Raw genomic sequence first — 21,991 nt, forward strand, 5'->3', positions numbered from 1 at the left:
TAATAGATTATAGATTACAGGACCACCTAATGTATGGGCAAGAAACTATGCTCCAGGGGAATGTTAGCACTAGCATTCACAAGTGTCATCAGGCTTTGGTAGAATTCCAGGAAAGTGGCCAGGCTTAATTCATTATGCCAGCTATTCTTGTGTACAGTGTGATGTGTTAGGATGGACGCTGAGTTGCCCTTGGTCATGCTTTAATGGGGTTGTGTGCCTTTACAAGTAAATAACATTGTGTGACATGCAAAGAGCAATGAACTGGTGCTTACACCATTCATTACAGTGGCAACTAGTGACCATGAGAAGGAATAGTTTTGAAGTACATGGAATGTGAAATCCTCCAACAGCATGTCGGTGATCAAAACCAGGAGAAAACTTGGTAAAGGAATGGAGAAAGGAGAGGGAGAGATGTTCCTATTAGAATGGCAGCAATTAGCAGGCAGAGATCATGAAATAAGCCAATCGTGATGGTGTTAACCAAAGCCCTGGTCCAAGTGAAGAATGGCAGGGAAAATGAAATTCTTATATTGACAGGGAAAATAAATTTGGAGGATATTGTCATGGACTGGAGAAGTCTTGCCAGGCACCACCTGTTTGCGTAATTCCTTCCAAATCCCTCACAAAAATGTTAATCTAGCATTACACCAGATCTGATGCCATAGACCTAGAGATTATAATAAGTGTACACAATCTCATGGTCAAGAGTTACAATTACATTCTTTTTTCTCAAACCACTTGTGCCTCAAGTACATTCATTGTTTCTTTCTTATCCCAGTCTATCACTATGGTTTTTTCATCCCACACCCTCTAATCAAATCCAAAGCCAGTCCATCAATTAGTAACACAACTGCTTCAAAGATGTATTAAAACTTGTTTCTACAATTCCTTCTTCTTCTCCTCCTCCTCATTCTAAATGTTGCCTTTAACTGTACTATGTACATTTTGATGTCTCGACTAGAGGCTATCAATTCATCATAGTTTCCCAGAAAAAGCTGTAACCTGTGAACGTATGTCTATATCGCAGACAACTCCTACTCCATCATAGGGCCACCTAGGAAAGAGGCCATGTGATCTACCAACTTAGCTGCAACCACTGTGAGACATTCTAAGTGGGCGTGACCACTAACAAGCTGTCTGTCTGCATGAACGGCCACTGCCAAAATATGGCCAAGAGGGTGCTGGACCACCATGTTGCTGACTGTGTCACCCAAGAAGATATGTTTCACTTTAACGACTACCTCACAGCCTATGCCATCTGGATTCTTTCCACCAGTATAGGTTTTCTGAATTGTGCACGTGGGAACTCTCCTTGCAATCTTCAACCTTCACTACTCCCTGTCCTCCAACTACCTTTCCCTTTCCCTGTTCCCAGTCCAGTACTACACATGCTCTCTATCCTGTCAACACATCTGCATAGTCCTAGAGAGAGAGAGAGAGAGAGAGAGAGAGAGAGAGAGAGAGAGAGAGAGAGAGGAGAGAGGAGAGAGAGAAAGAGAGAACTATCCCATCCTGGACTTTCAGCTGCAAGGAATTCCATATTTTGAGAGGTAATAGTATGGACCAAACACGAAAAAAATATACAGTAAACATGGGAGTCTAAAATGCATAGGTTCAGGGCTATGAGCACCTCCCCATCTTTGCTACTGTGAAACAAATCTCTTATACTGCAACTTCTTTGCTATCACGAATGCCCCACTGAATGCAGTAAACAAATGGGAGCATATTCCTCTATTACAATCCTTGGATACAACATGCAGTAAATACCTGTTAGTGTTATTACTGTAAATTGTATTCACAGGTTTGGTAAGTGCAGTGCATACATCAGTTCAAATTGGATCAGTTTGTGTTTTGTAAGTTCATGAAATACTTTTCTTTTAGATTTATATTTGCACTTATCAGGATAATGGAAGCCTGTGATTACACAGGGGATGTGATCTTCTGTTACGGTTTGGCAAATGAAAGCAACTGCCCAGTACATGTCCTGTAAGCTGAAAAATATCCAGGGTACCATGTGAACAGTTATTCAGCCGTCTTTTCCAGTAACTAGCAGACTCTGGCTCACTAATTCCAGCAATGGCAGATCACAGCAGACCTCACACTGTTTGTACTTCTATTGTGCAGTAGCAAATATTAGAAGTGGACAAAGATCTCTGGAACTAGTGCATGTAGAATTTCAGCATTTATCAGAGTTAGTCATTGTTTAATCTGTGCAATACTGCATGAACAGTTAGTATACCCATATCATAAATGGCATGTCAAAACCCTTCGGCCACAAATTCAGCCTTCCTGAATGTAGTGCTGTGAATGGCTGCTGAAAATATGTGGTGAAAATCCACTTTTCACACCAAAGATATTGTTCACAGACAAAGCTAATTTCAGGTAAAATGGGATTGTCAATTTTTTTAATCAACATGTGTGGGCTGTTGCGTATCCACATGCAGTTGAAGAAGCAAGGCATCAGTGCACATTTTCAATTAATGTAAGGGCAAGTTACTGGCAATAGATTAATAGGACCTTATACACTACCAAACAGGTTGACTGGTGCAAAGTATCGTCAGTTCATATCAAATGACTTCCTTATCCTGCTAGGAAAGAAACTATTCCAACAATGCCTGGAGAAGTAGTTCACGCATGATGAAGAGCCTGCAGTAGAACTTTTTTTTTTTTTTTCCCCCAAAGTAGTGAAGAGGAACAAATCCTCACGGCTCTTAAGGTAGGCATTTTACAGCTCATGTTTAGTGAATATTTTTTTTCCTTGTTTTGGTCCATACTACCACCTACCAAAATATGGAATACTTTTTTTTTTTTTTAACACACCATGTATGCATACAAAATAAAGAGCTCCTTACCACACAGATATGAAAAAAATTCTGTTTTTAGTAAATGAACATTTTACATGCATCTACCAAATGTGTTTCACCTGATCATGCTGGTCATCTTTGGGTGTCTTCATTCAGGATGCATATGCAGAGGTTTTATACATCGGCATAGAATTCCCCGTCTCTTTACAAAATGAGCAGGAAAAAGCAACATGTTTTGGAAAGATCTTTGATATGCAGCAACATGTGCAATGCATATTTTCTTATTACAAAAGTATAAATACAAATTCCACCAAACACAACACACAAGTTTGCCACGTGATCTTGCCAGACAATGACAGCAGATATCACTGTTAAGTAAAGCAAACACAAAAATTGGAAAAATTAAGGGTTTAAATTGATATCAATACAGTATAGCTACAAGCAAAGCTAAGCTTTCACATTCTACACAGAGTACGCGAAAGAACTTGCCCCCCTTCTAACCGCTGTGTACCGCAATTCTCTAGAGGAACGGAAGGTTCCAAATGATTGGAAAAGAGCACAGGTAGTCCCATTCTTCAAGAAGGGTCGTCGAGCAGATGCGCAAAACTATAGACCTATATCTCTGACGTCGATCTGTTGTAGAATTTTAGAACATGTTTTTTGCTCGAGTATCATGTCGTTTTTGGAAACCCAGAATCTACTATATAGGAATCAACATGGATTCCGGAAACAGAGATCGTGTGAGACCCAACTCGCTTTATTTGTTCATGAGACCCAGAAAATATTAGATACAGGCTCCCAGGTAGATGCTATTTTTCTTGACTTCCGAAAGGCGTTCGATACAATTCCGCACTGTCGCCTGATAAACAAAGTAAGAGCCTACGGAATATCAGACCAGCTGTGTGGCTGGATTGAAGAGTTTTTAGCAAATAGAACACAGCATGTTGTTATCAATGGAGAGACGTCTACAGACGTTTAAGTAACCTCTGGCGTGCCACAGGGGAGTGTTATAGGACCATTGCTTTTCACAATATATATAAGTGACCTAGTAGATAGTGTCGCAAGTTCCATGCGGTTTTTCGCGGATGATGCTGTAGTATACAGAGAAGTTGCAGCATTAGAAAATTGTAGCGAAATGCAGGAAGATCTGCAGCGGATAGGCACTTGGTGCAGGGAGTGGCAACTGACCCTTAACATAGACAAATGTAATGTATTGCGAATACATAGAAAGAAGGATCCTTTATTGTATGATTATATGATAACGGAACAAACACTGGTAGCAGTTACTTCTGTAAAATATCTGAGAGTATGCGTGCGGAACGATTTGAAGTGGAATGATCATATAAAATTAATTGTTGGTAAGGCAGGTACCAGGTTGAGATTCATTGGGAGAGTCCTTAGAAAATGTAGTCCATCAACAAAGGAGGTGGCTTACAAAACACTCGTTCGACCTATACTTGAGTATTGCTCATCAGTGTGGGATCCGTACCAGACCGGGTTGACGGAGGAGACAGAGAAGATCCAAAGAAGAGCGGCGCGTTTCGTCACACGGTTATTTGGTAACCGTGATAGCGTTACGGAGATGTTTAACAAGCTCAAGTGGCAGACTCTGCAAGAGAGGCACTCTGCATCGCGGTGTAGCTTGCTCGTCAGGTTTCGAGAGGGTGCGTTTCTGGATGAGGTATCGAATATATTGCTTCCCCCTACTTATACCTCCCGAGGAGATCACGAATGTAAATTTAGAGAGTTTAGAGCGCGCACGGAGGGTTTCAGACAGTCGTTCTTCCCGCGAACCATACGCGACTGGAACAGGAAAGGGAGGTAATGACAGTGGCACGTAAAGTGCCCTCCGGCACACACCGTTGGGTGGCTTGCGGAGTATAAATGTAGATGTAGATGTAGATGTACAATGATCAGCCAAAACATTATGATCACTGCTCACAGTGATGTTGGATGCCACTGGTGACATTGTGGGCACATGATGCAGTAACAAAAGTATGTAAGTTGAGCAGACACAGACAGGGGATCACCCTGGCAAAGATATGGGCTGCAAATGAGGAAATCCATTGAGTGAAGTGACTCTGACATAGTGCAGATTATTGTTACGCACAGCAAGTAACCAATTCTCTTGAAAATGGTGAAGCTGGTCGAATGTTCGCATTCTACTGTCATGAGCATCTATGTAAAAAGACAGAACAGTGAAACTAGCACTAGGGGCTAAATGGTTGGACATCCACAACTCTTCACAGAACATGCAGTTCGGAGGCTTGTCAGTTCTGTGGAGTATGATAGATGGTGATATGTGTGTCCACATGTTGACCCAATGAAATCATCAGCTACAACTGCAGTAGGCACGGGATCACCGGGATTCGACCATCGATCAACGGAAATGTATTAGCTCTTCAGATGAATCACATTTTTGCTATAGTAGGCCGATGGTCATCTCCACAAACACCATCAACAGGTGGATGGCTGCTCGAAACATGCAGCATGCCACAGACGCAGGCTGGTGGGAGCCTTATTAATTCTATGGGAGATATTCTCCTGCATTCTCCTGTGCTTGCACAGGACCTGTAGCAGTAACCGAAGACACCATGGCAGCTGTGAACCACATGCATCCGTTCATGCTTGATGTCTTTCACGACATCGATGTCATCTTTCAGTGGTACAATTATCCATGTCTTGGAGCCAGAACAGTGTTTTGAGGAGCACTGTAGTAAACTCACATTGATGTCTCGGTGATCACATTCGCCAGATGTAAATCCTATGGAACCCACCTGGGTCTCTATCACGGGCCCTCATCGGATATGCAAATCAACAGCTCATTATTTACAGGAATTTCATGATCTGTGTGTAGACATCTAATCCCAGATACCTCTGCAAACTTACCAACAAACTGTTGGATCCCTGATATGCAAAATCATTTACGTATTTCATTCTAAAGGCAGACGAAGAAGCTATTAAGCAGGTAGTCATAATGTTTTGGCTCATCAGTGTAATATTGGTGCTTTCTTGCATGTGTTACCCTATAAATTCCAAAAAGGTGGGAATTTTTGCGAGATGGTATCTGGATAAACTGAAGGACCCAAAGGCTGTAGAGAGTTTCAGAGAGAGCATTATGGAACGATTCACAAGAATGGGGGAAAGAAATACAGTAGAAGAAGAATGGGTAGCTTTGAAAGATGAAATTCTAAAGGCAGCAGAGGATCAAGTAGACAAAAAGACGAGGGTTAGTAGAAAGCCTTGGGTAACAGAAGAGATATTGAATTTAACTGAGGAAAGGAGAAAATATAAAAATGTAGTAAATGAAGCAGGCAAAAAGGAATACAAACATCTCAAAAATGAGATCGACAGGAGGTGCAAAATGGCTAAACAGGGATAGCTAGAGGACAAATATACGGATGTAGAGGCATATATCACTAGGGGTAACATAGATACTGCCTACAGGAAAATTAAAGAGACCTTTGGAGAAAAGAGAACCACCTGTATGAATATCAAGAGCTCAGATGGAAACCCAGTTCCAAGCAAAGAAGGGAAAGCAGAAAAGTGGAAGGAGTATACAGATAGTCTACACAGGGCGATGTACTTGAGGACAATATTATGGAAATGGAAGAGGATGTAGATGAAGATGAAATTAGAGACATGATACTGCGTGAAGAATTTGACAGAGCACTGAACGACCTAAGTCAAAACAACGTCCCAGGAGTAGACAACATTCCATTAGAACTACTGATAGCCTCAGGAGAGCCAGCCCCGACAAAATTCTACCATCTGGTGAGCAAGATGTATGAGACAGGTGAAATACCCTCAAATTTCAAGAAGAATATAATAATTCCAATCCCAAAGAAAGCAAGTGTTGACAGGTGTGACAATTACTGAACTATCAGCTTAATGAGTCACGGCTGCAAAATTCTTTAAAGACGATACAGATGAATGGAAAAACTGCTAGAAGCCGACCTAGGGAAGGATCAGTTTGGATTCTGTAGAAATGTTGGAACACATGAGGCAATACTGACCCTATGACGTATCTTAGAAGATAGGTTAAGGAAAGGTAAAATTATGTTTGTAGCACTGGTACACTTAGACAAGGCATTTGACAATGTTGATTGGAATAATCTCTTTCAAATTCTGAAGGTAGCAGGGATCAAATACAGGGAGTGAAAGGCTATTTACAATTTGTACAGAAACCAGATGGCAGTTATAAGAGTCGAGGGGCATGAAAGGGAAGCAATGGTTGGGAAGGGAGTGAGACAGGGCTGTAGCCTACCTACGATGTTATTCAATGTGTATATTGAGCAAGCAGTAAAGGAAACAAAAGAAAAATCTGAAGTAGGAATTAAAATCCATAGTGAAGAAATAAAAACTTTGAGGTTTGCCAATGACACTGTAATTCTATCAGACAGCAAAAGACCTGGAAGAGCAGTTGAACGGAATAGACGGTGTACTGAAAGGAGGATATAAGATGAACATCAACAAAAGCAAAACGAGGATAATGGAATGTCATCTAATTAAATCAGGTGATGCCAAGGGAATTAGATTAGGAAATGAGACACTTAAAGTAGTAAAGGAGTTTTGCTATTTGGGGAGCAAAATAACTGATGATGGTCGAAGTAGAGAGGATATCAAATGTAGACTGGCAATGGCAAGGAAAACATTTCTGAAGAAGAGAAATTTGTTAACATCGAGTATTGATTTAAGTGTCAGGAAGTCTTTTCTGAAAGTATTTGTATGGAGTGTAGCCATGTATGGAAGTGAAACATGCATAATAAATAGTTTAGACAAGAAGGGAATACAAGCTTTTGAAATGTGGTGCTACAGAAGAATGCTGAAGATTAGATGGGTAGATCACGTAACTGATGAGGAGGAACTGAATAGAATTGGAGAGAAGAGAAGTTTGTGGCACAACTTGACTAGAAGAAGGTATCAGTTGGTAGGACATATTCTGAGGCATCAAGGGATCACCAATTTAGTACTAGAGGGCAACATGGAGGGTAAAAATCGTAGAGGGAGACCAAGAGATGAAGACACTAAGCAGATTCAGAAGGATGTAGGTTGCAATAGTTACTTGGAGATGAAGAAGCTTGGGCAGGATAGAGCAACATAGAGGGCTGCACCAAACCAATCTCTGGACTGAAGACCACAACCACAACATACCCTTAGAGATACATCATACACAAATGCGCCAGTAAAATTTTAAAGAATGGCACAAATGGCTGGTCTTCTGCACCTGAAATTTTTCTATGTGGCTCGCAACACATTAAGTTTAGAATGAGTCAAATGATTTGTAATTTAAGAAATTCATCTCACAAATAACATAATTCATCTTGACTAAAAGGAAATTTACTTTGAAAGTAAAGCTTCTCAAGCCACCATTCGCAATATTTTCCCATGACCTGTTAAAAATAGGTTCTTTTGAACAGTTGCCAGAGAACGCCAGAAAACAGTCATTACTGTGCATGTGCAGCTGCAATGACATAGAATTTCCATGCTTGGTGTTTACTCATATGCCTTTGTTGCATTTCTATTTAGAATTCTGTGCTTGGTGGGGCATCATGTGACCATGTGCTGCAGTGCAGCATGTTGTTCGGAGGGCATTTATGGATTTATTGTACTGAGGACAATTGTTTCATCATATCCTATCCAGAAAAAGTATGCAAAATAACAAAGCAGTCCTTGGCATAATATTCATTTGAAAACTCAAAATATCCTAATATTTTGCATGTGGTGACTTTCACATAAGATTTTTTCATCAGTACTCTGAAATACTGTCAGCTAGCATTTTGTTTCCACACAATACAGCAAAAAGCTAGTAAGAAGGAATACACATTTCTTGCAAAAATAAAAACAAAAAAACAATTGTTTGCATACAGCCAATTGAGGTAACTTTATACCACTTTTTTCCATTTGTTGAAAGCAGTGTAAACAAGATAATGTTAAACATCACAACAGACATTGTAACATTTTACATTTATAGTTATTGATTGCTTGGGAAGGTGAAAATGTACACTAACTATGCTCTATTAGAGTAAAATCTTATTTTAATACTGGTACAAAGTTACACTGTCATTTAGGACAACTTTAAACCAGTCTTAAACATAGAAATTGTCTTATATTTAATGCTCTGGATTAATTTTGATCACGCCAGGAGGAAATTGGGGGTTAATAAGAAGCAAAAACAAACAATGTTACATTCAGTATTGCAGGTTTATTTTGAAGTATCACGATATTTGATAGACCTGGCATTGTTTAACTTAAATCACTGTCGCCATCATCACAAGTGTGAAAGTTTGTAATATAGTGGAAATACAACTGAAATATTAATTAGAAACCACAAAAGTAATAAAACTGTTACTTTTAGTACATAATAATGTAAGTAAGTGGATCAGCAACCATTGGAAACAAAAGAACTAAACAGTACAAAGATATCCTGACTGGTAAAAAGTTACCCTGATTGATTTTTGTCAAAACAACAGACAATGTTTTTTTGTGATTTTTCAAATGGTATAAAAAAAATTAACAAGGTTATCTTTGAAGCCAAGAAATGTGTAACTAGCAGTTTATATTCTACTGCAGGAGTAAATACAAAGCCTTGTGGAGAGTTCCAATGATAAAACATGGTATGCTACCAGTCTAAAATTTACCGAAGAATGGCATTCTGTAAACTTAAGATGCAAACAATACACTTTAAGAAATAACATCAAACTTAGAAGCTGTAGCACACATGTGTTGAAACATGTCTAGTGATAAAAAAACATTACGTTTCATAGGAGGTAAAATTCTGCTAAAGCTGTCAGTATATCGGAAACAAAACGTTTTATTCAATACTACTGACCAAATTTGCCTGCTTATTTGTCTTCAAGTGAACTTCTCAATATGTTCATACATATATATCATTAACAGATCTTATATTACGTCAGAAAAGAAACGAGATCAGAACACTCCAAGAGCACCGTATTTTCATAAACCATACTAAATTGCATAATTTGGCTTAAAGTGCGCATTCATACATCCAAATTCACCAGAAGTAGGTTGCTAAATGGTACTGAGCTTTTAAGTGTGGTTTTCGGAATGTAGATTTTCCTGGAGTACCAGTAATGTATTATTTCATATTTGGTTCTTTATTATAGCATTACGCCATAGGTGCCGAAAAAGTGCACTTGAAGTTCAGCAAACAGCTGAAACAAGCCAGCAGAGTGAAGTGAAACACTTTTGTTTCAAATAAATTGGCTACCTCTGTGGAAAATATTAATAAAAGCCAAATTCCTTTTGCAAGCCAACAAAAATAACTTCATTGTTCTGCAACATGGAAAAAATTCTGGGGTTTTTTCTAGTGCGTATAACCCCTGTCACTTTAATGTCCTTACCAATTAATTTGCCCAGCATGAATGGGCAAAACATCTTTGATAGGCACTAACAAAACATTCAGTTGCAGAAGATCGGATCTTTTATTATTTATATGGTAAAGCATTACTTAAGTAGCACATGAAAAAAAAAAAAATGGCTGCCAATACTGACAAAAGAAAACAAAATAGTTTTTTGTAACAAAAAATATAATCAGAAAACAGTAGAAAGTTATCTAACATATGAAAACATATACATTTTTTCGGTAATTGTACTCACAATTCTCTAACAAAGTCGATAAGGGCCTCATCTTTCGAAATTGCATCAGCTATTATATGCTGACAACCAGTAATCACTTCCTGAATGGTTGATCGTCCTTTTACTCCTGGCTGTACCAAGTTACTGCAAACTATTTCTCCCTCTCCATTTAATATGGCCATTGCCGGAGCCTCCAAACCAAGCTTACGAGCTCGGTCTGCCAAAGTCCCTGTGCCACCTGTCTTGTATGGAGCATACTGTTAACAGAATCACAAGCAATATAATTATTGAAATATATTTTGTGATGTTCCTTTACATATGAAATTGCTCAAAGTAATTTTGCAGGTTCATGCTTTCCAAGCTCTTGATGGAGGGGGCCAGAACAGAAAGGAACCAACAGCTGGGAAACAAGAATGAGGCAAGTTGGAAGGAGGAATGACGTAGCTCGACAGGGGATAGAGGGAAAGTGATGGACACAGAGAGGTAGGGAGGGGCAAGGAAAGGGGAGGGGGACAAGGAGAGGGTGAGGGTGAGGGTGAGGGTGAGAGGGAGAGGGTGAGGGTGAGAGGGACAGGGTGAGGGTGAGAGGGACAGGGTGAGGGTGAGAGGGACAGGGTGAGGGTGAGAGGGTGAGGGTGAGGAGGAGAGGGTGAGGGTGAGGAGGATAGGGAGAGGGTGAGGAAGAGAGGGTGAGGGTGAGGAGGAGAGGGTGAGGGTGAGGAGGAGAGGGTGAGGGTGAGGAGGAGAGGGTGAGGAGGAGAGGGTGAGGAGGAGAGGGTGAGGGTGAGGAGGAGAGGGTGAGGGTGAGGAGGAGAGGGTGAGGGTGAGGAGGAGAGGGTGAGGGTGAGGAGGAGAGGGTGAGGGTAAGAAAGAGAGGGTGAGGGTAAGAAAGAGAGGGTGAGGGTAAGAAAGAGAGGGTGAGGGTAAGAAAGAGAGGGTGAGGGTGAGAAAGAGAGGGTGAGGGTGAGAAAGAGAGGGTGAGGGTGAGAAAGAGAGGGTGAGGGTGAGAAAGAGAGGGTGAGGGTGAGAAAGAGAGGGTGAGGGTGAGAAAGAGAGGGTGAGGGTGAGAAAGAGAGGGTGAGGGTGAGAAAGAGAGGGTGAGGGTGAGAAAGAGAGGGTGAGGGTGAGAAAGAGAGGGTGAGGGTGAGGGTGAGGAGGAGAGGGAGAGGGTGAGGGTGAGGAGGAGAGGGTGAGGGTGAGAAAGAGAGGGAGAGGGTGAGGAGGAGAGGGAGAGGGTGAGGAGGAGAGGGTGAGGGTGAGGAGAGGGTGAGGGTGAGGAGGAGAGGGTGAGGAGGAGAGGGTGAGGGTGAGGAGGAGTGGGTGAGGGTGAGGAGGAGAGGGTGAGGGTGAGGAGGAGAGGGTGAGGGTGAGGGTGAGGAGGAGAGGGTGAGGGTGAGGAGGAGAGGGTGAGGGTGAGGAGGACAGGGTGAGGGTGAGGAGGAGAGGGTGAGGAGGAGAGGGTGAGGGTGAGGAGGAGAGGGTGAGGGTGAGGAGCAGAGGGTGAGGGTGAGGAGGAGAGGGTGAGGGTGAGGAGGAGAGGGTGAGGAGGAGAGGGTGAGGGTGAGGAGGAGAGGGTGAGGAGGAGAGGGTGAGGGTGAGGAGGAGAGTGTGAGGGTGAGAAGGAGAGGATGAGGGTGAGAAGGAGAGGATGAGGGTGAGGAGGAGAGGGTGAGGGTGAGGAGGAGGAGGAGAGGGTGAGAAAGAGAGGGTGAGGGTAAGAAAGAGAGGGTGAGGGTGAGGAGGAGAGGGTGAGGGTGAGGAGGAGAGGGTGTGGGTGAGAAAGAGAGGGTGAGGGTGAGAAAGAGAGGGTGTGGGTGAGAAAGAGAGGGTGAGGGTGAGAAAGAGAGGGTGAGGGTGAGAAAGAGGGGGTGAGGGTGAGAAGGAGAGGGTGAGGGTGAGAAGGAGAGGGTGAGGGTGAGAAGGAGAGGGTGAGAAAGAGAGAGTGAGGGTGAGAAGGAGAGGGTGAGGGTGAGGGTGAGAAAGAGAGGGTGAGAAAGAGAGGGTGAGGGTGAGAAAGAGAAGGTGAGAAAGAGAGGGTGAGGGTGAGAAAGAGAGGGTGAGAAAGAGAGGGTGAGGGTGAGAAAGAGAGGGTGAGGGTGAGAAAGAGAGGGTGAGGGTGAGAAAGAGAGGGTGAGGGTGAGAAAGAGAGGGTGAGGGTGAGAAAGAGAGGGTGAGGGTGAGGGTGAGAAAGAGAGGGTGAGAGTGAGGGTGAGAAAGAGAGGGTGAGGGTGAGGGTGAGAAAGAGAGGGTGAGGGTGAGAAAGAGAGGGTGAGGGTGAGAAAGAGAGGGTGAGGGTGAGAAAGAGAGGGTGAGGGCGAGAAAGAGAGGGTGAGGGCGAGAAAGAGAGGGTGAGGGTGAGAAAGAGAGGGTGAGGGGGAGAAGGAGAGGGGGAGGGGGAGAAGGAGAGGGTGAGAAGGAGAGGGTGAGAAGGAGAGGGGGAGGGGGAGAAGGAGATGGGGAGAAGGAGAGGGTGGGAAGGAGCGGGGGAGGGGGAGAAGGAGAGGGGGAGGGGAGAAGGAGAGGGGGAGAAGGAGAGGGGGAGGGAGGGGATGGAGAAGGAGAGGGGGAGGGGGAGAGGTGGAGAAGGAGAGGGGGAGGGGGAGGAGAGGGTGAGAAGGAGAAGGGGAGGGTGAGAAGGAGAGGGGGAGGGGGAGTAGGAGAGGGTGAGAAGGAGAGGGGGAGGGGGAGTAGGAGAGGGTGAGAAGGAGAGGGGGAGGGGGAGTAGGAGAGGGTGAGAAGGAGAGGGGGAGGGGGAGAAGGAGATGGGAGGAGAGGGGGAGGGGGAGGGGGAGAAGGAGAGGGGGAGAAGGAGAGGGGAAGGAGGAGGGGGAGGGGAATGAGGAGGGGGAGGAGGAGGAGAGGGGCAGGGGGAGGAGAGGAGGGGGAGGAGGAGAGGAGGGGGAGGAGGAGAGGGACAGAGGGAGGTGAGGGGGAGGGGGAGAAAGAGAGGGTGAGAAAGAGAGGGTGAGGGTGAGAAAGAGAGGGTGAGGGTGAGAAAAAGAGGATGAGAAGGAGAAGGGGTGGGTGAGGAGAGGGGGAGGGGGGATGGAGAGGGTGAGAAGGAGAGGGGGAGGGGGATAAGGAGATGGGAGAAGGAGAGGGAAAGGAGGAGGGGGAGGGAAGGAGGAGGGGGAGGAGGAGGAGAGGGGGAGGGGGACAGGGGGAGGAGAGGGGGAGGGGGAGAAGGAGAGGGGGAGGGGAGAAAGAGAGGGGGGAGTTGAGGAGAGGGGAAGGGGGAGAAGGAGAGGGGGAGGGGGAGAGGGAAAGGAGAGGGTGAGGGTGAGAAGGAGAGGAGAGGGGGAGGACGGGGAGGGGGATAAGGAGAGGGGGACGGGGGAGGGGGAGAAGGACGGGGGGAGGGGGAGAAGGACGGGAGGGGGAGAAGGATGGGGGGAGGGGGAAGATGAGGTGTGGGAGAAGGACGGGGGGAGAAGGAGAGGGGGAGAAGGACAGGGGGAAGGGGTGAAGGAGAGGGGGTAAGGACAGGGAGAGAGGGAGAAGGAGAGGGGGAGAAGGACAGCGGGAGAAGGAGGGGGAGAAGGACAGGGGGAGAAGGAGAGGGGGAGAAGGACAGGGGGAGGAGAGGGGGAGAAGGACAGCAGGAGGGAGGGAGGAGCAAGAGAGAGGTAGAGAGCCCAAGTACATGTATGAGGAATGGGAGAGGATGGGGGGATGAAGCGGGGAAGGAGTGAGGCCTACAAGAATGGAATGGAAAGAGAGTGGGGGCTTTGAAGATGCAGTAAGGAGGGAAAGGGGGCCATGAATGGAAGTGAGGGAGCAGTGGATGCAAACACAGAGGAGGTGAAGGGGACAGAGGCAAGGGCAGGGATGAGGATAATGTCAGGTGTAGGGACAGAAGACAGGAGCAAATAGGGCCAAGTGACAGGGTAGGGGGCCGAGGTCATGGCGCAGGGTCATCGCACAAAGGCTAGAGTGAGAGTTCGGGCACAGGTAAGGGTGCGAGTCAAGGCAGAGGCAAGAGTTAGGGTTAAGGCAGAGGCAAGGGTGGGGGTTAAGCCAATGGCAAGAGCGAGGGTTAAGGCAGAAGCTTGGGTGAGGGTTAAGGCAGAGGGACAGGTGAGGCAGGTGAGTGGGGCAGAGGCTACGGCGGGGAGTGGGGGTAGGGGTAGAGGCTAGGGCGGGGAGTGGTGGGTAGGAGCAGAGGCTAGGGCGGGGAGTGGGGGTAGGGGCAGAGGCTAGGGCGGGGAGTGTGGGTAGGGGCAGAGGCTAGGGCGGGGAGTGTGGGTAGGGGCAGAGGCTAGGGCGGGGAGTGGGGGTAGGGGCAGAGGCTAGGGCGGGGAGTGGGGGTAGGAGCGGAGGCTAGGGCGGGGAGTGGGGGTAGGGGCAGAGGCTGGGGCGGGGAGTGGGGGTAGGGGCAGAGGCTAGGGCGGGGAGTGGGAGTAGGGGCAGAAACGAGGGCGGGGAGTGGGAGTAGGGGCAGAAACGAGGGCGGGGAGTGGGAGTAGGGGCAGAAACGAGGGCGGGGAGTGGGAGTAGGGGCAGAAACGAGGGCGGGGAGTGGGAGTAGGGGCAGAAACGAGGGCGGGGAGCGGGGGTAGTGGCAGAAAGGAGGGTGGGGAGTGGGGGGTAGTGGCAGAAATGAGGGTGGGGAGTGGGGGGTAGTGGCAGAAACGAGGGTGGGGAGTGGGGGTAGGGGCAGGGGTGAGGGTGAGAGTGTGAGGGCAGTTGCGAGGGTGGGGGGGTAAGGGCAGATGGGTGGGTGGTGGGGGTTTAGGGCAGGTGTGAGGGTGGGTGGGTTAGGGCAGGTGCGAGGGTGGGGGGTTAGGGTAGATGCGAGGGTGGGGGGTTAGGGTAGATGCGAGGGTGGGGGGTTAGGGTAGATGCGAGGGTGGGGGGTTAGGGTAGATGCGAGGGTGGGGGGTTAGGGTAGATGCGAGGGTGGGGGGTTAGGGTAGATGCGAGGGTTGGGGGTTAGAGTAGATACGAAGGTGGGGGGGTTAGGGTAGATGTGAGGGTGGGGTGTTAGGGTAGATACGAAGGTGGGGGGTTAGGGCAGATGCGAGTTTGGTGGGGTTAGGGCAGATGCGAGTTTGGTGGGGTTAGGGCAGATGCAAGATGGGGGGTTAGGGCAGATGCAAGATGGGGGGTTAGGGCAGATGCGAGGGTGGGGGTTTAGGGTAGATGCGAGGGTGGGGGTTTAGGGTAGATGCGAGGGTGGGGGGTTAGGGCAGATGTGAGGGTGGGGGGTTAGGGCAGATGGGAGGGAGGGGGGGTAGGGCAGAGGTGAGGGTGGGGGTTAGGGCAGATGCGAGGGTGGGGGGTTAGTCTGGTTGGTTGGTTGTTTGAGGTTTAAGGGACCAAACAGCAAGGTCATCAGTCCCTTGTTTCAAATATGCGCCATTCCGCTAATGGGACAACTCAGTAAAGTCAGAACAAAAAAACGGAAAAAGGGAAAAAACGTAAAAAGGCAGTCATGTTGTCATTGGTAAAAAACAAAATAAGGGAAGTCGGCAAGAGAACGAACCCAACACTATGCGGAAGCAGCATAGGCAAGACCACCTGTGACTTAAAAGGTACAACTGCTAGAATGTAGAAAGTACGCATGGGAATAGAAACACTAACCAAGCCTTTAAAAAAAAAAAAAAAAAAAAAAAAAAAAAGGGGGGGGGTAAAAACAGAGTAAAAGGAGAAGAAAAGAGGATTTCGGTCAGGGAGGTGAATCAGGAATCTCCGAACACTGCTTACAGTGGGAGACACCCAAACACTCACCGCCCTGCCCCAACACCAGAGAGAGATTAAAAACCTTAAAACTGAGAATAAAAACCACTTTCCCGGAGGAAACCGAGAACCAGAGAGACCATCTGGGAATCGTCAGCCAACATCAAAGGTAAAGTGAGGGGGAGCCTGTACTTCGCACGCAGAGCCAAAAGAAGGGGGCATTCAACCAAAATGTGGGCTACTGACTGGAAGGCTCCACAACCACATAGTGGGGGTGGCTCATCACGCAAAAGAAAACCATGGGTCAGCCGCGTATGGCCAATGCGGAGACGACACAGTGTGGTCGAGTCCTTTCGGGAGATGCGAAAGGAAGAACGCCACGGGCCTGGTGTCACCTTAATTGCACGAAGTTTATTAGACAGGGGAATAGCCTCCCAAGAATTGGCCATGACTGTACGAAGTGGGATTTGATGTGAAGCCGTAAATCCGCTGCAGGAGTGCCTACAGGAAACGCGGGGTAAGTAACTGCTCCCCCAGCCAAACGATCAGCGAGCTCATTACCCGGGATACCCACATGGCCAGGGACCCAAAGGAAGTCAAAGGAAGTCAATGGAACAAGCAGCACGGTGAATATCAGCGAGATGGTCATGGATGGCAGAGACCAAGGGATGGCGCGAAAAACACCGGTCAATAGCAAGAAGGCCACTCATCGAGTCCGTGCATAACAAAACGCGGTTGTGTTGGGACTGTTTAATAAAGGTAGGGGCCTGGGAAATTGCCATCAACTCCGCAGTAAACACCCCACACGTAGGTGGCAGCAGATGACTTTCCGTTCCAACAGAGGACGTGAAGGCATACCCAACACGATCAGCAGATTTAGAGCCATCAGTGTAAAAAACAACAGCATCCCGAAACTCCCATAAAATTTGGCGGAAAAAGGAACGGAACACCACCGGGGGGATGGAATCTTTCGGACCGCGGCGGAGATCCATCCGAAGTCGAGGCCGAGGAACTAACCAAGGAGGGGTGGACGGGAGGGAGCGAGGAAGACAGGACAAAGAAGGAAGCTGAAAATCACGGCAAAGAGACGCAAGGCGCAGCCCAACCGCAAACCCGCCCGAGGGCGGGAGTCGGGTGGGCGACGTCCATGGTCTGGGAACATGATAGAATAGGAAGGATGAGTGGGAGAGGAATGGATAGTGAGTGCAAAAGCCACCAGAAGCTGGGACCGCCGAACAGAAAGGGGGGGGGGGGGGGGGATCCCAGCTTCAACCAGGAGACTATCAACAGGGCTAGTAGGGAAGGCACCGGTGGCCAAACGGATACCACGATGGTGGACTGGATCCAGCACGTGCAGTGTGGAAGGAGCAGCTGAACCATAAACTTGACAACCATAGTCCAAGCGAGACAGAACTAGAGCACGATAAAGACGGAGGAGGAGGGAACGGTCCGCACCCCAAGAGGAGTGGGCAAGGAAGCGAAGGACATTGAGTTTACGGAAACATCCTACCTTCAGGAGTCTGATATGCGGCAGCCAAGTGAGCTTGTTGTCGAAAAGAAGACCCAGGAAACGAAACTGTGGGACCACAGGCAATCGTTGTGCAGCGAGATAGAGCTCTGGATAAGGGTGGATCGTAGTACAGCGACAGAAGTGGACCACTCGCGATTTTAAAGGAGAGAATTGAAACCCGTGTGAGAGGGTCCATGCAGAGGCACGCCGAATAGCTACCTGGAGCTGCCGCTCTGCAGATGCCATCGAGGAGGAACTAACCAAATGCAGAAATCATCCACATACAGGGCAGGGGTGACCAAGGGACCGACAGAGGCCACAAGTCCATCGATAGCAATGACGAAAAGAAGGACACTCAAGACAGAACCCTGTGGGATGCCCGTCTCCTGGGTCCGTGGAGAACTAAAAGCAGTACCAACTCGAACTCTGAATGACCGATGGATCAGGAACTGGCGGATAAAAATCGGGAGTGGGCCCCGAAGACTCCACTGATGAAGGGTAAGTAAGATGTGATGGCACCAGGCCGTGTCATAGGCCTTGCGAAGGTCAAAAAACACTGCAACCAAATGGCGGCGCTGGGAAAAAGCCTGCCGAACTGCGGATTCCAAGCGAAGTAAATGATCGATTGAAGACTGTCCCTCTCGAAAGCCACACTGGTAAGGCGACAATAGATCCCGAGATTCGAGGACCCAATTGAGCCGACGGGCTACCATCCGTTCGAGTAACTTACAAACAACATTGGTCAAACTAATTGGCCGATAGCTGTCAACAGATAGGGGGTTCTTACCAGGCTTAAGGACAGGAACCGCAATGCTATCCCTCCACTGAGAAGGGAAGTCACCCTGGAGCCAGATACGGTTAAACACCCGAAGAAGATGGTGCTGTTGTGGAGCACTGAGATGTTGAAGCAGTTGGTTATGAATGGAATCTGGGCCAGGGGCCGTATCATGAGAAGAAGATAGAGCAGAAAGAAATTCCCATTCAGTAAAAGGTTCGTTGTAAGATGCTGACTCACAAGGGGTGAAACATAAGGTGGAAGCTTCAGCCAGCTGTTTTTGATGAAGGAAAGCAGCTGGATAGGAGGCTGACGCTGACGCCACTGCAAAATGGGTCGCAAGATGTTCTGCAAGAACTAATGGGTCCGTACAAATGCCATCTGGGAGGTGAAGGTCTGGGAGGGTGGACTGCCGATGGCAACCTTGGAGAGAACGAAGTGTAGCCCATACCCGTGACAGAGGGACAGTAGAACCAAGGGAAGAAACGAATCGTTCCCAACATATCCGCTTACTCTGTTTGATTAAATAACGGGCTTTAGCACGGAGGCATTTAAAGGTAGTAAGGCTGGCTACAGATGGGTGCCTCTTAAAGTGTTGCAAAGCTCGACGGCGATCACGGATGGCAATGGCAATGGCCGTACTCCACCACGGGACTTGCCGGCGACGAAATGGTCCAGATGAGCGTGGGACAGCAAGGCTAGCAGCGCGAACAATCGCGTCAGACACGTCACGTAGGACGTCATCAATACAACCCGACAAAGAGGGAGAAAACTCGACCTGTGCAGTGTATAGAGGCCAATCGGCGCGGTGGAAAGACCAACGAGGTAACCTGTCCATTGGGGAGCGGGAAGGGAGCGTGATAATCAACGGGAAATGGTCACTATCACAAAGGTCGTCGTGTGGCGACCAGTGTAATGAAGGGAGGAGAGAGGGAGAAGAAATAGAAAGATCAATGGCAGAAAAGGTACCATGACCGGCACTGAAATGAGTAGGGGAGCCATCATTAAGAAGGCACAGGTCGTGGTCTGCAATAAATTGGTCTATAAGATGACCTCGTCTAGATGGAAAGGCACTGCCCCACAAAGGATGATGAGCATTAAAATCCCCAAGGAGGAGGAAGGGAGGAGGAAGTTGCTGAAGAAGGGCGGTTAAGGCAGCAGGTGTAAGAGTCCTGTCAGGAGGGAGATAAAGATTGCAAACTGTGACTGCAGAGTCTAAGTGGACCCTAACAGCAACCGCTTCCAATGTAGTTTGGAAAGGAATCCACGTGCTAGCAACGTCTGTACGGACCAACGTACAAACGCCACCAGAAGCCCGCAAGGGTCCGACCCGATTTCGACAGAAAACACGGAACCCACGAAGGGTCGGTGAGTGAGCATCAGTGAGATTCCTGGAGAACCACACAAGCTGCAGAGTAGGACGAAAAAAAGGGATTTCAATTCCGGAAGGTGACGATAGTATCCATTACAATTCCATTGGAGAACCACAGAACGATGGTTTAAATGGGGGCTGAACACGCTAAATCCAGTCATACCGCCGGGTCCTCACCCATCACCGACAAGGAGGGGGTGACATCCATGAACGACAGGTCAGAATCCGGTAGTGAAGTCGGGGAAGGGACCTCCGGTGACACCAGAGGCTCTTTGTCACGGGACTTATGTTTCTTCTTCTTTTCAGGCTGAGATCGAGGAGGGCTGTGTGGCATAAAGGAGCCAGCTGTAGCAAGATCAGGAACAGAAAGAGACCGGGCGACCTGGGGGCCGACAGACCGCGGCTCTCGCGGTCGTCGCGCGGCAGCAGACCTTTGGCCTGGAAGGTGCCGGGATGGTGCATCCCGGGAGAGGTGCCCTTGACCGGCAGATGCTGAAGGAGTGGGACACTTCTCCGGCTGGGGAGGGGGAGCAGCGCCCATAGGAGAAGGTGTGGGAGCCGCAGGGGAGGGGGGGAGGAGAGGGGTCCAGGATGGGGGTAAGGAAGGGGGAGGAAGGGGTGAAGATGTAACCAAGGCGTAACTAGATGTCATGGACACAGGGTGCAGTCGTGCATATTTCTTACGGGCCTCTGTGTAGGTTAAACGATCGAGGGACTTATACTCCTATATCTTTTTTTCTTTCTTATATACTGGGCAATCTGGTGAACGTGGAGAATGACTACCATGACAATTTACACATACAGGAGGGGGAACACAGGGACTCCCCTCATGGAGTGGACGTCCACAGTCACCACAGAGAGGGGCCTGGGAACAGCGAGAAGACATGTGGCCAAAACGTAAGCACTTAAAACACCTCATAGGAGGTGGGATGTACGGCTTCACATCACAGCGATAGACCATAATCTTAACTTTCTCAGGGAGGGTATCCCCTTCAAAGGCCAGGATAAAGGCACCAGTATCAATACGATTGTCTTTACGATCCTTCTGAACACGCCGAACAAAGTGAACACCCCGCCGTCCGAGATTGTCCCGAAGTTCCTCATCAGTTTGAAGGATGAGGTCCCTGTGAAAAATCACACCTTGTACCATATTTAGAGACTGGTGAGGGGTAATGGACACAGGAATTGTGCCAAGATGGGTACAGGCACGAAGGGCCGCAGATTGGGCAGCTGAAGCAGTTTCTATCAGCAACGAACCCGACCGCATCTTGCTCAGGGAGTCCACTTCGCCGAACTTGTCTTCAATGTGTTCCACAAAGAATAAAGGTTTGACACTGGTGAAAGTGTCACCATCAGTCCTGGTGCAAACTAGATAACGGGGGAAAGGTTTTGCCCCTAGACGACGGGCCTGACCCTCTTCCCAGGGGGTAGCCATGGAAGGGAAGGCCGAAGGGGCAAGAGAAGCAGCACTTGAGGAATCAGTTCCACACAGAGAAACGGCCGCAGAAGAACGGCCACAGTTTTGGACCCGTATGCTTTGCATTTGCATAGTGTCCGCCCTGATACCACCCACTCCGATCAGGGGCTCTCCTCACGGGCGCCCCCCAGCCACAGCAAGGGCCGTCTGGCACGGCGGCCATTGCCGGGAGTTCCGATGCTCCAGGATGACGAGCAACCACTCCAAGGCATGCATGAGGAGGTCACAGCTCAGGTATCAGAAGTGTGATCCCTGTGCGTTCAGGGGGCTCTACCAAAAGGGTACATAGCGACCCCACCACACGGGCTGGCTACCGTGCTGGCTATGCACCCTAGTATCAGACAACGACGTGAAAGAAAAGGTGGAATGTACTAGGAGGGCGCACGTCGGAGACACTAGGTAAGGTGCTCTTCCCCAAATGGCTCACACTACGGAGGAGAAATTTTGTAATGGAGGTCAAACCCCAGAGGGGGACCAAGGAATGCCAAAAGGAGGAGATGATTATGCAACAAAGCCGAATTGGAAAACCAACAGAACCAGGAGGATAGCGGGGCCAACATAAGCAAGGACACCAAGAGAGGGAGAGGAGAGGGCGAGGGGAAAGGAGCAAGGAGGGGAAAGGAGTGGAAGGTAAAGGAAATGCAGCCCTGGAGAGAAAGAAGGCTGCAATGGCTCGGGGCCCCATGCTCGCCATGCATGTATCCACAAAAGAGTTGTGGACCCCATGGGGGGGGGGGGGGGGGTTAGGGCAGATGTGAGGGTGGGGGGTTAGGGC

At 48.1% G+C, this 21,991-nt stretch overlaps 1 protein-coding gene across 3 annotated transcripts in view; it reads right to left on the reverse strand.

Moving 5' to 3' along the window:
- Nucleotides 1–21,991, reverse strand: part of LOC124615701 (S1 RNA-binding domain-containing protein 1) — a 235,337-nt gene that overhangs the window by 87,549 nt on the left and 125,797 nt on the right. For all 3 annotated transcript variants that reach the window (XM_047143740.1, XM_047143741.1, XM_047143742.1), the window contains one exon: nucleotides 10,425–10,660. In XM_047143740.1, coding sequence (XP_046999696.1) covers nucleotides 10,425–10,660 — 236 coding nt within the window. The remainder of the gene's footprint in view (nucleotides 1–10,424; nucleotides 10,661–21,991) is intronic.

This window comes from Schistocerca americana, chromosome 5 (assembly GCF_021461395.2).
Source record: "Schistocerca americana isolate TAMUIC-IGC-003095 chromosome 5, iqSchAmer2.1, whole genome shotgun sequence".
NCBI classification, from domain to species: domain Eukaryota; kingdom Metazoa; phylum Arthropoda; class Insecta; order Orthoptera; family Acrididae; genus Schistocerca; species Schistocerca americana.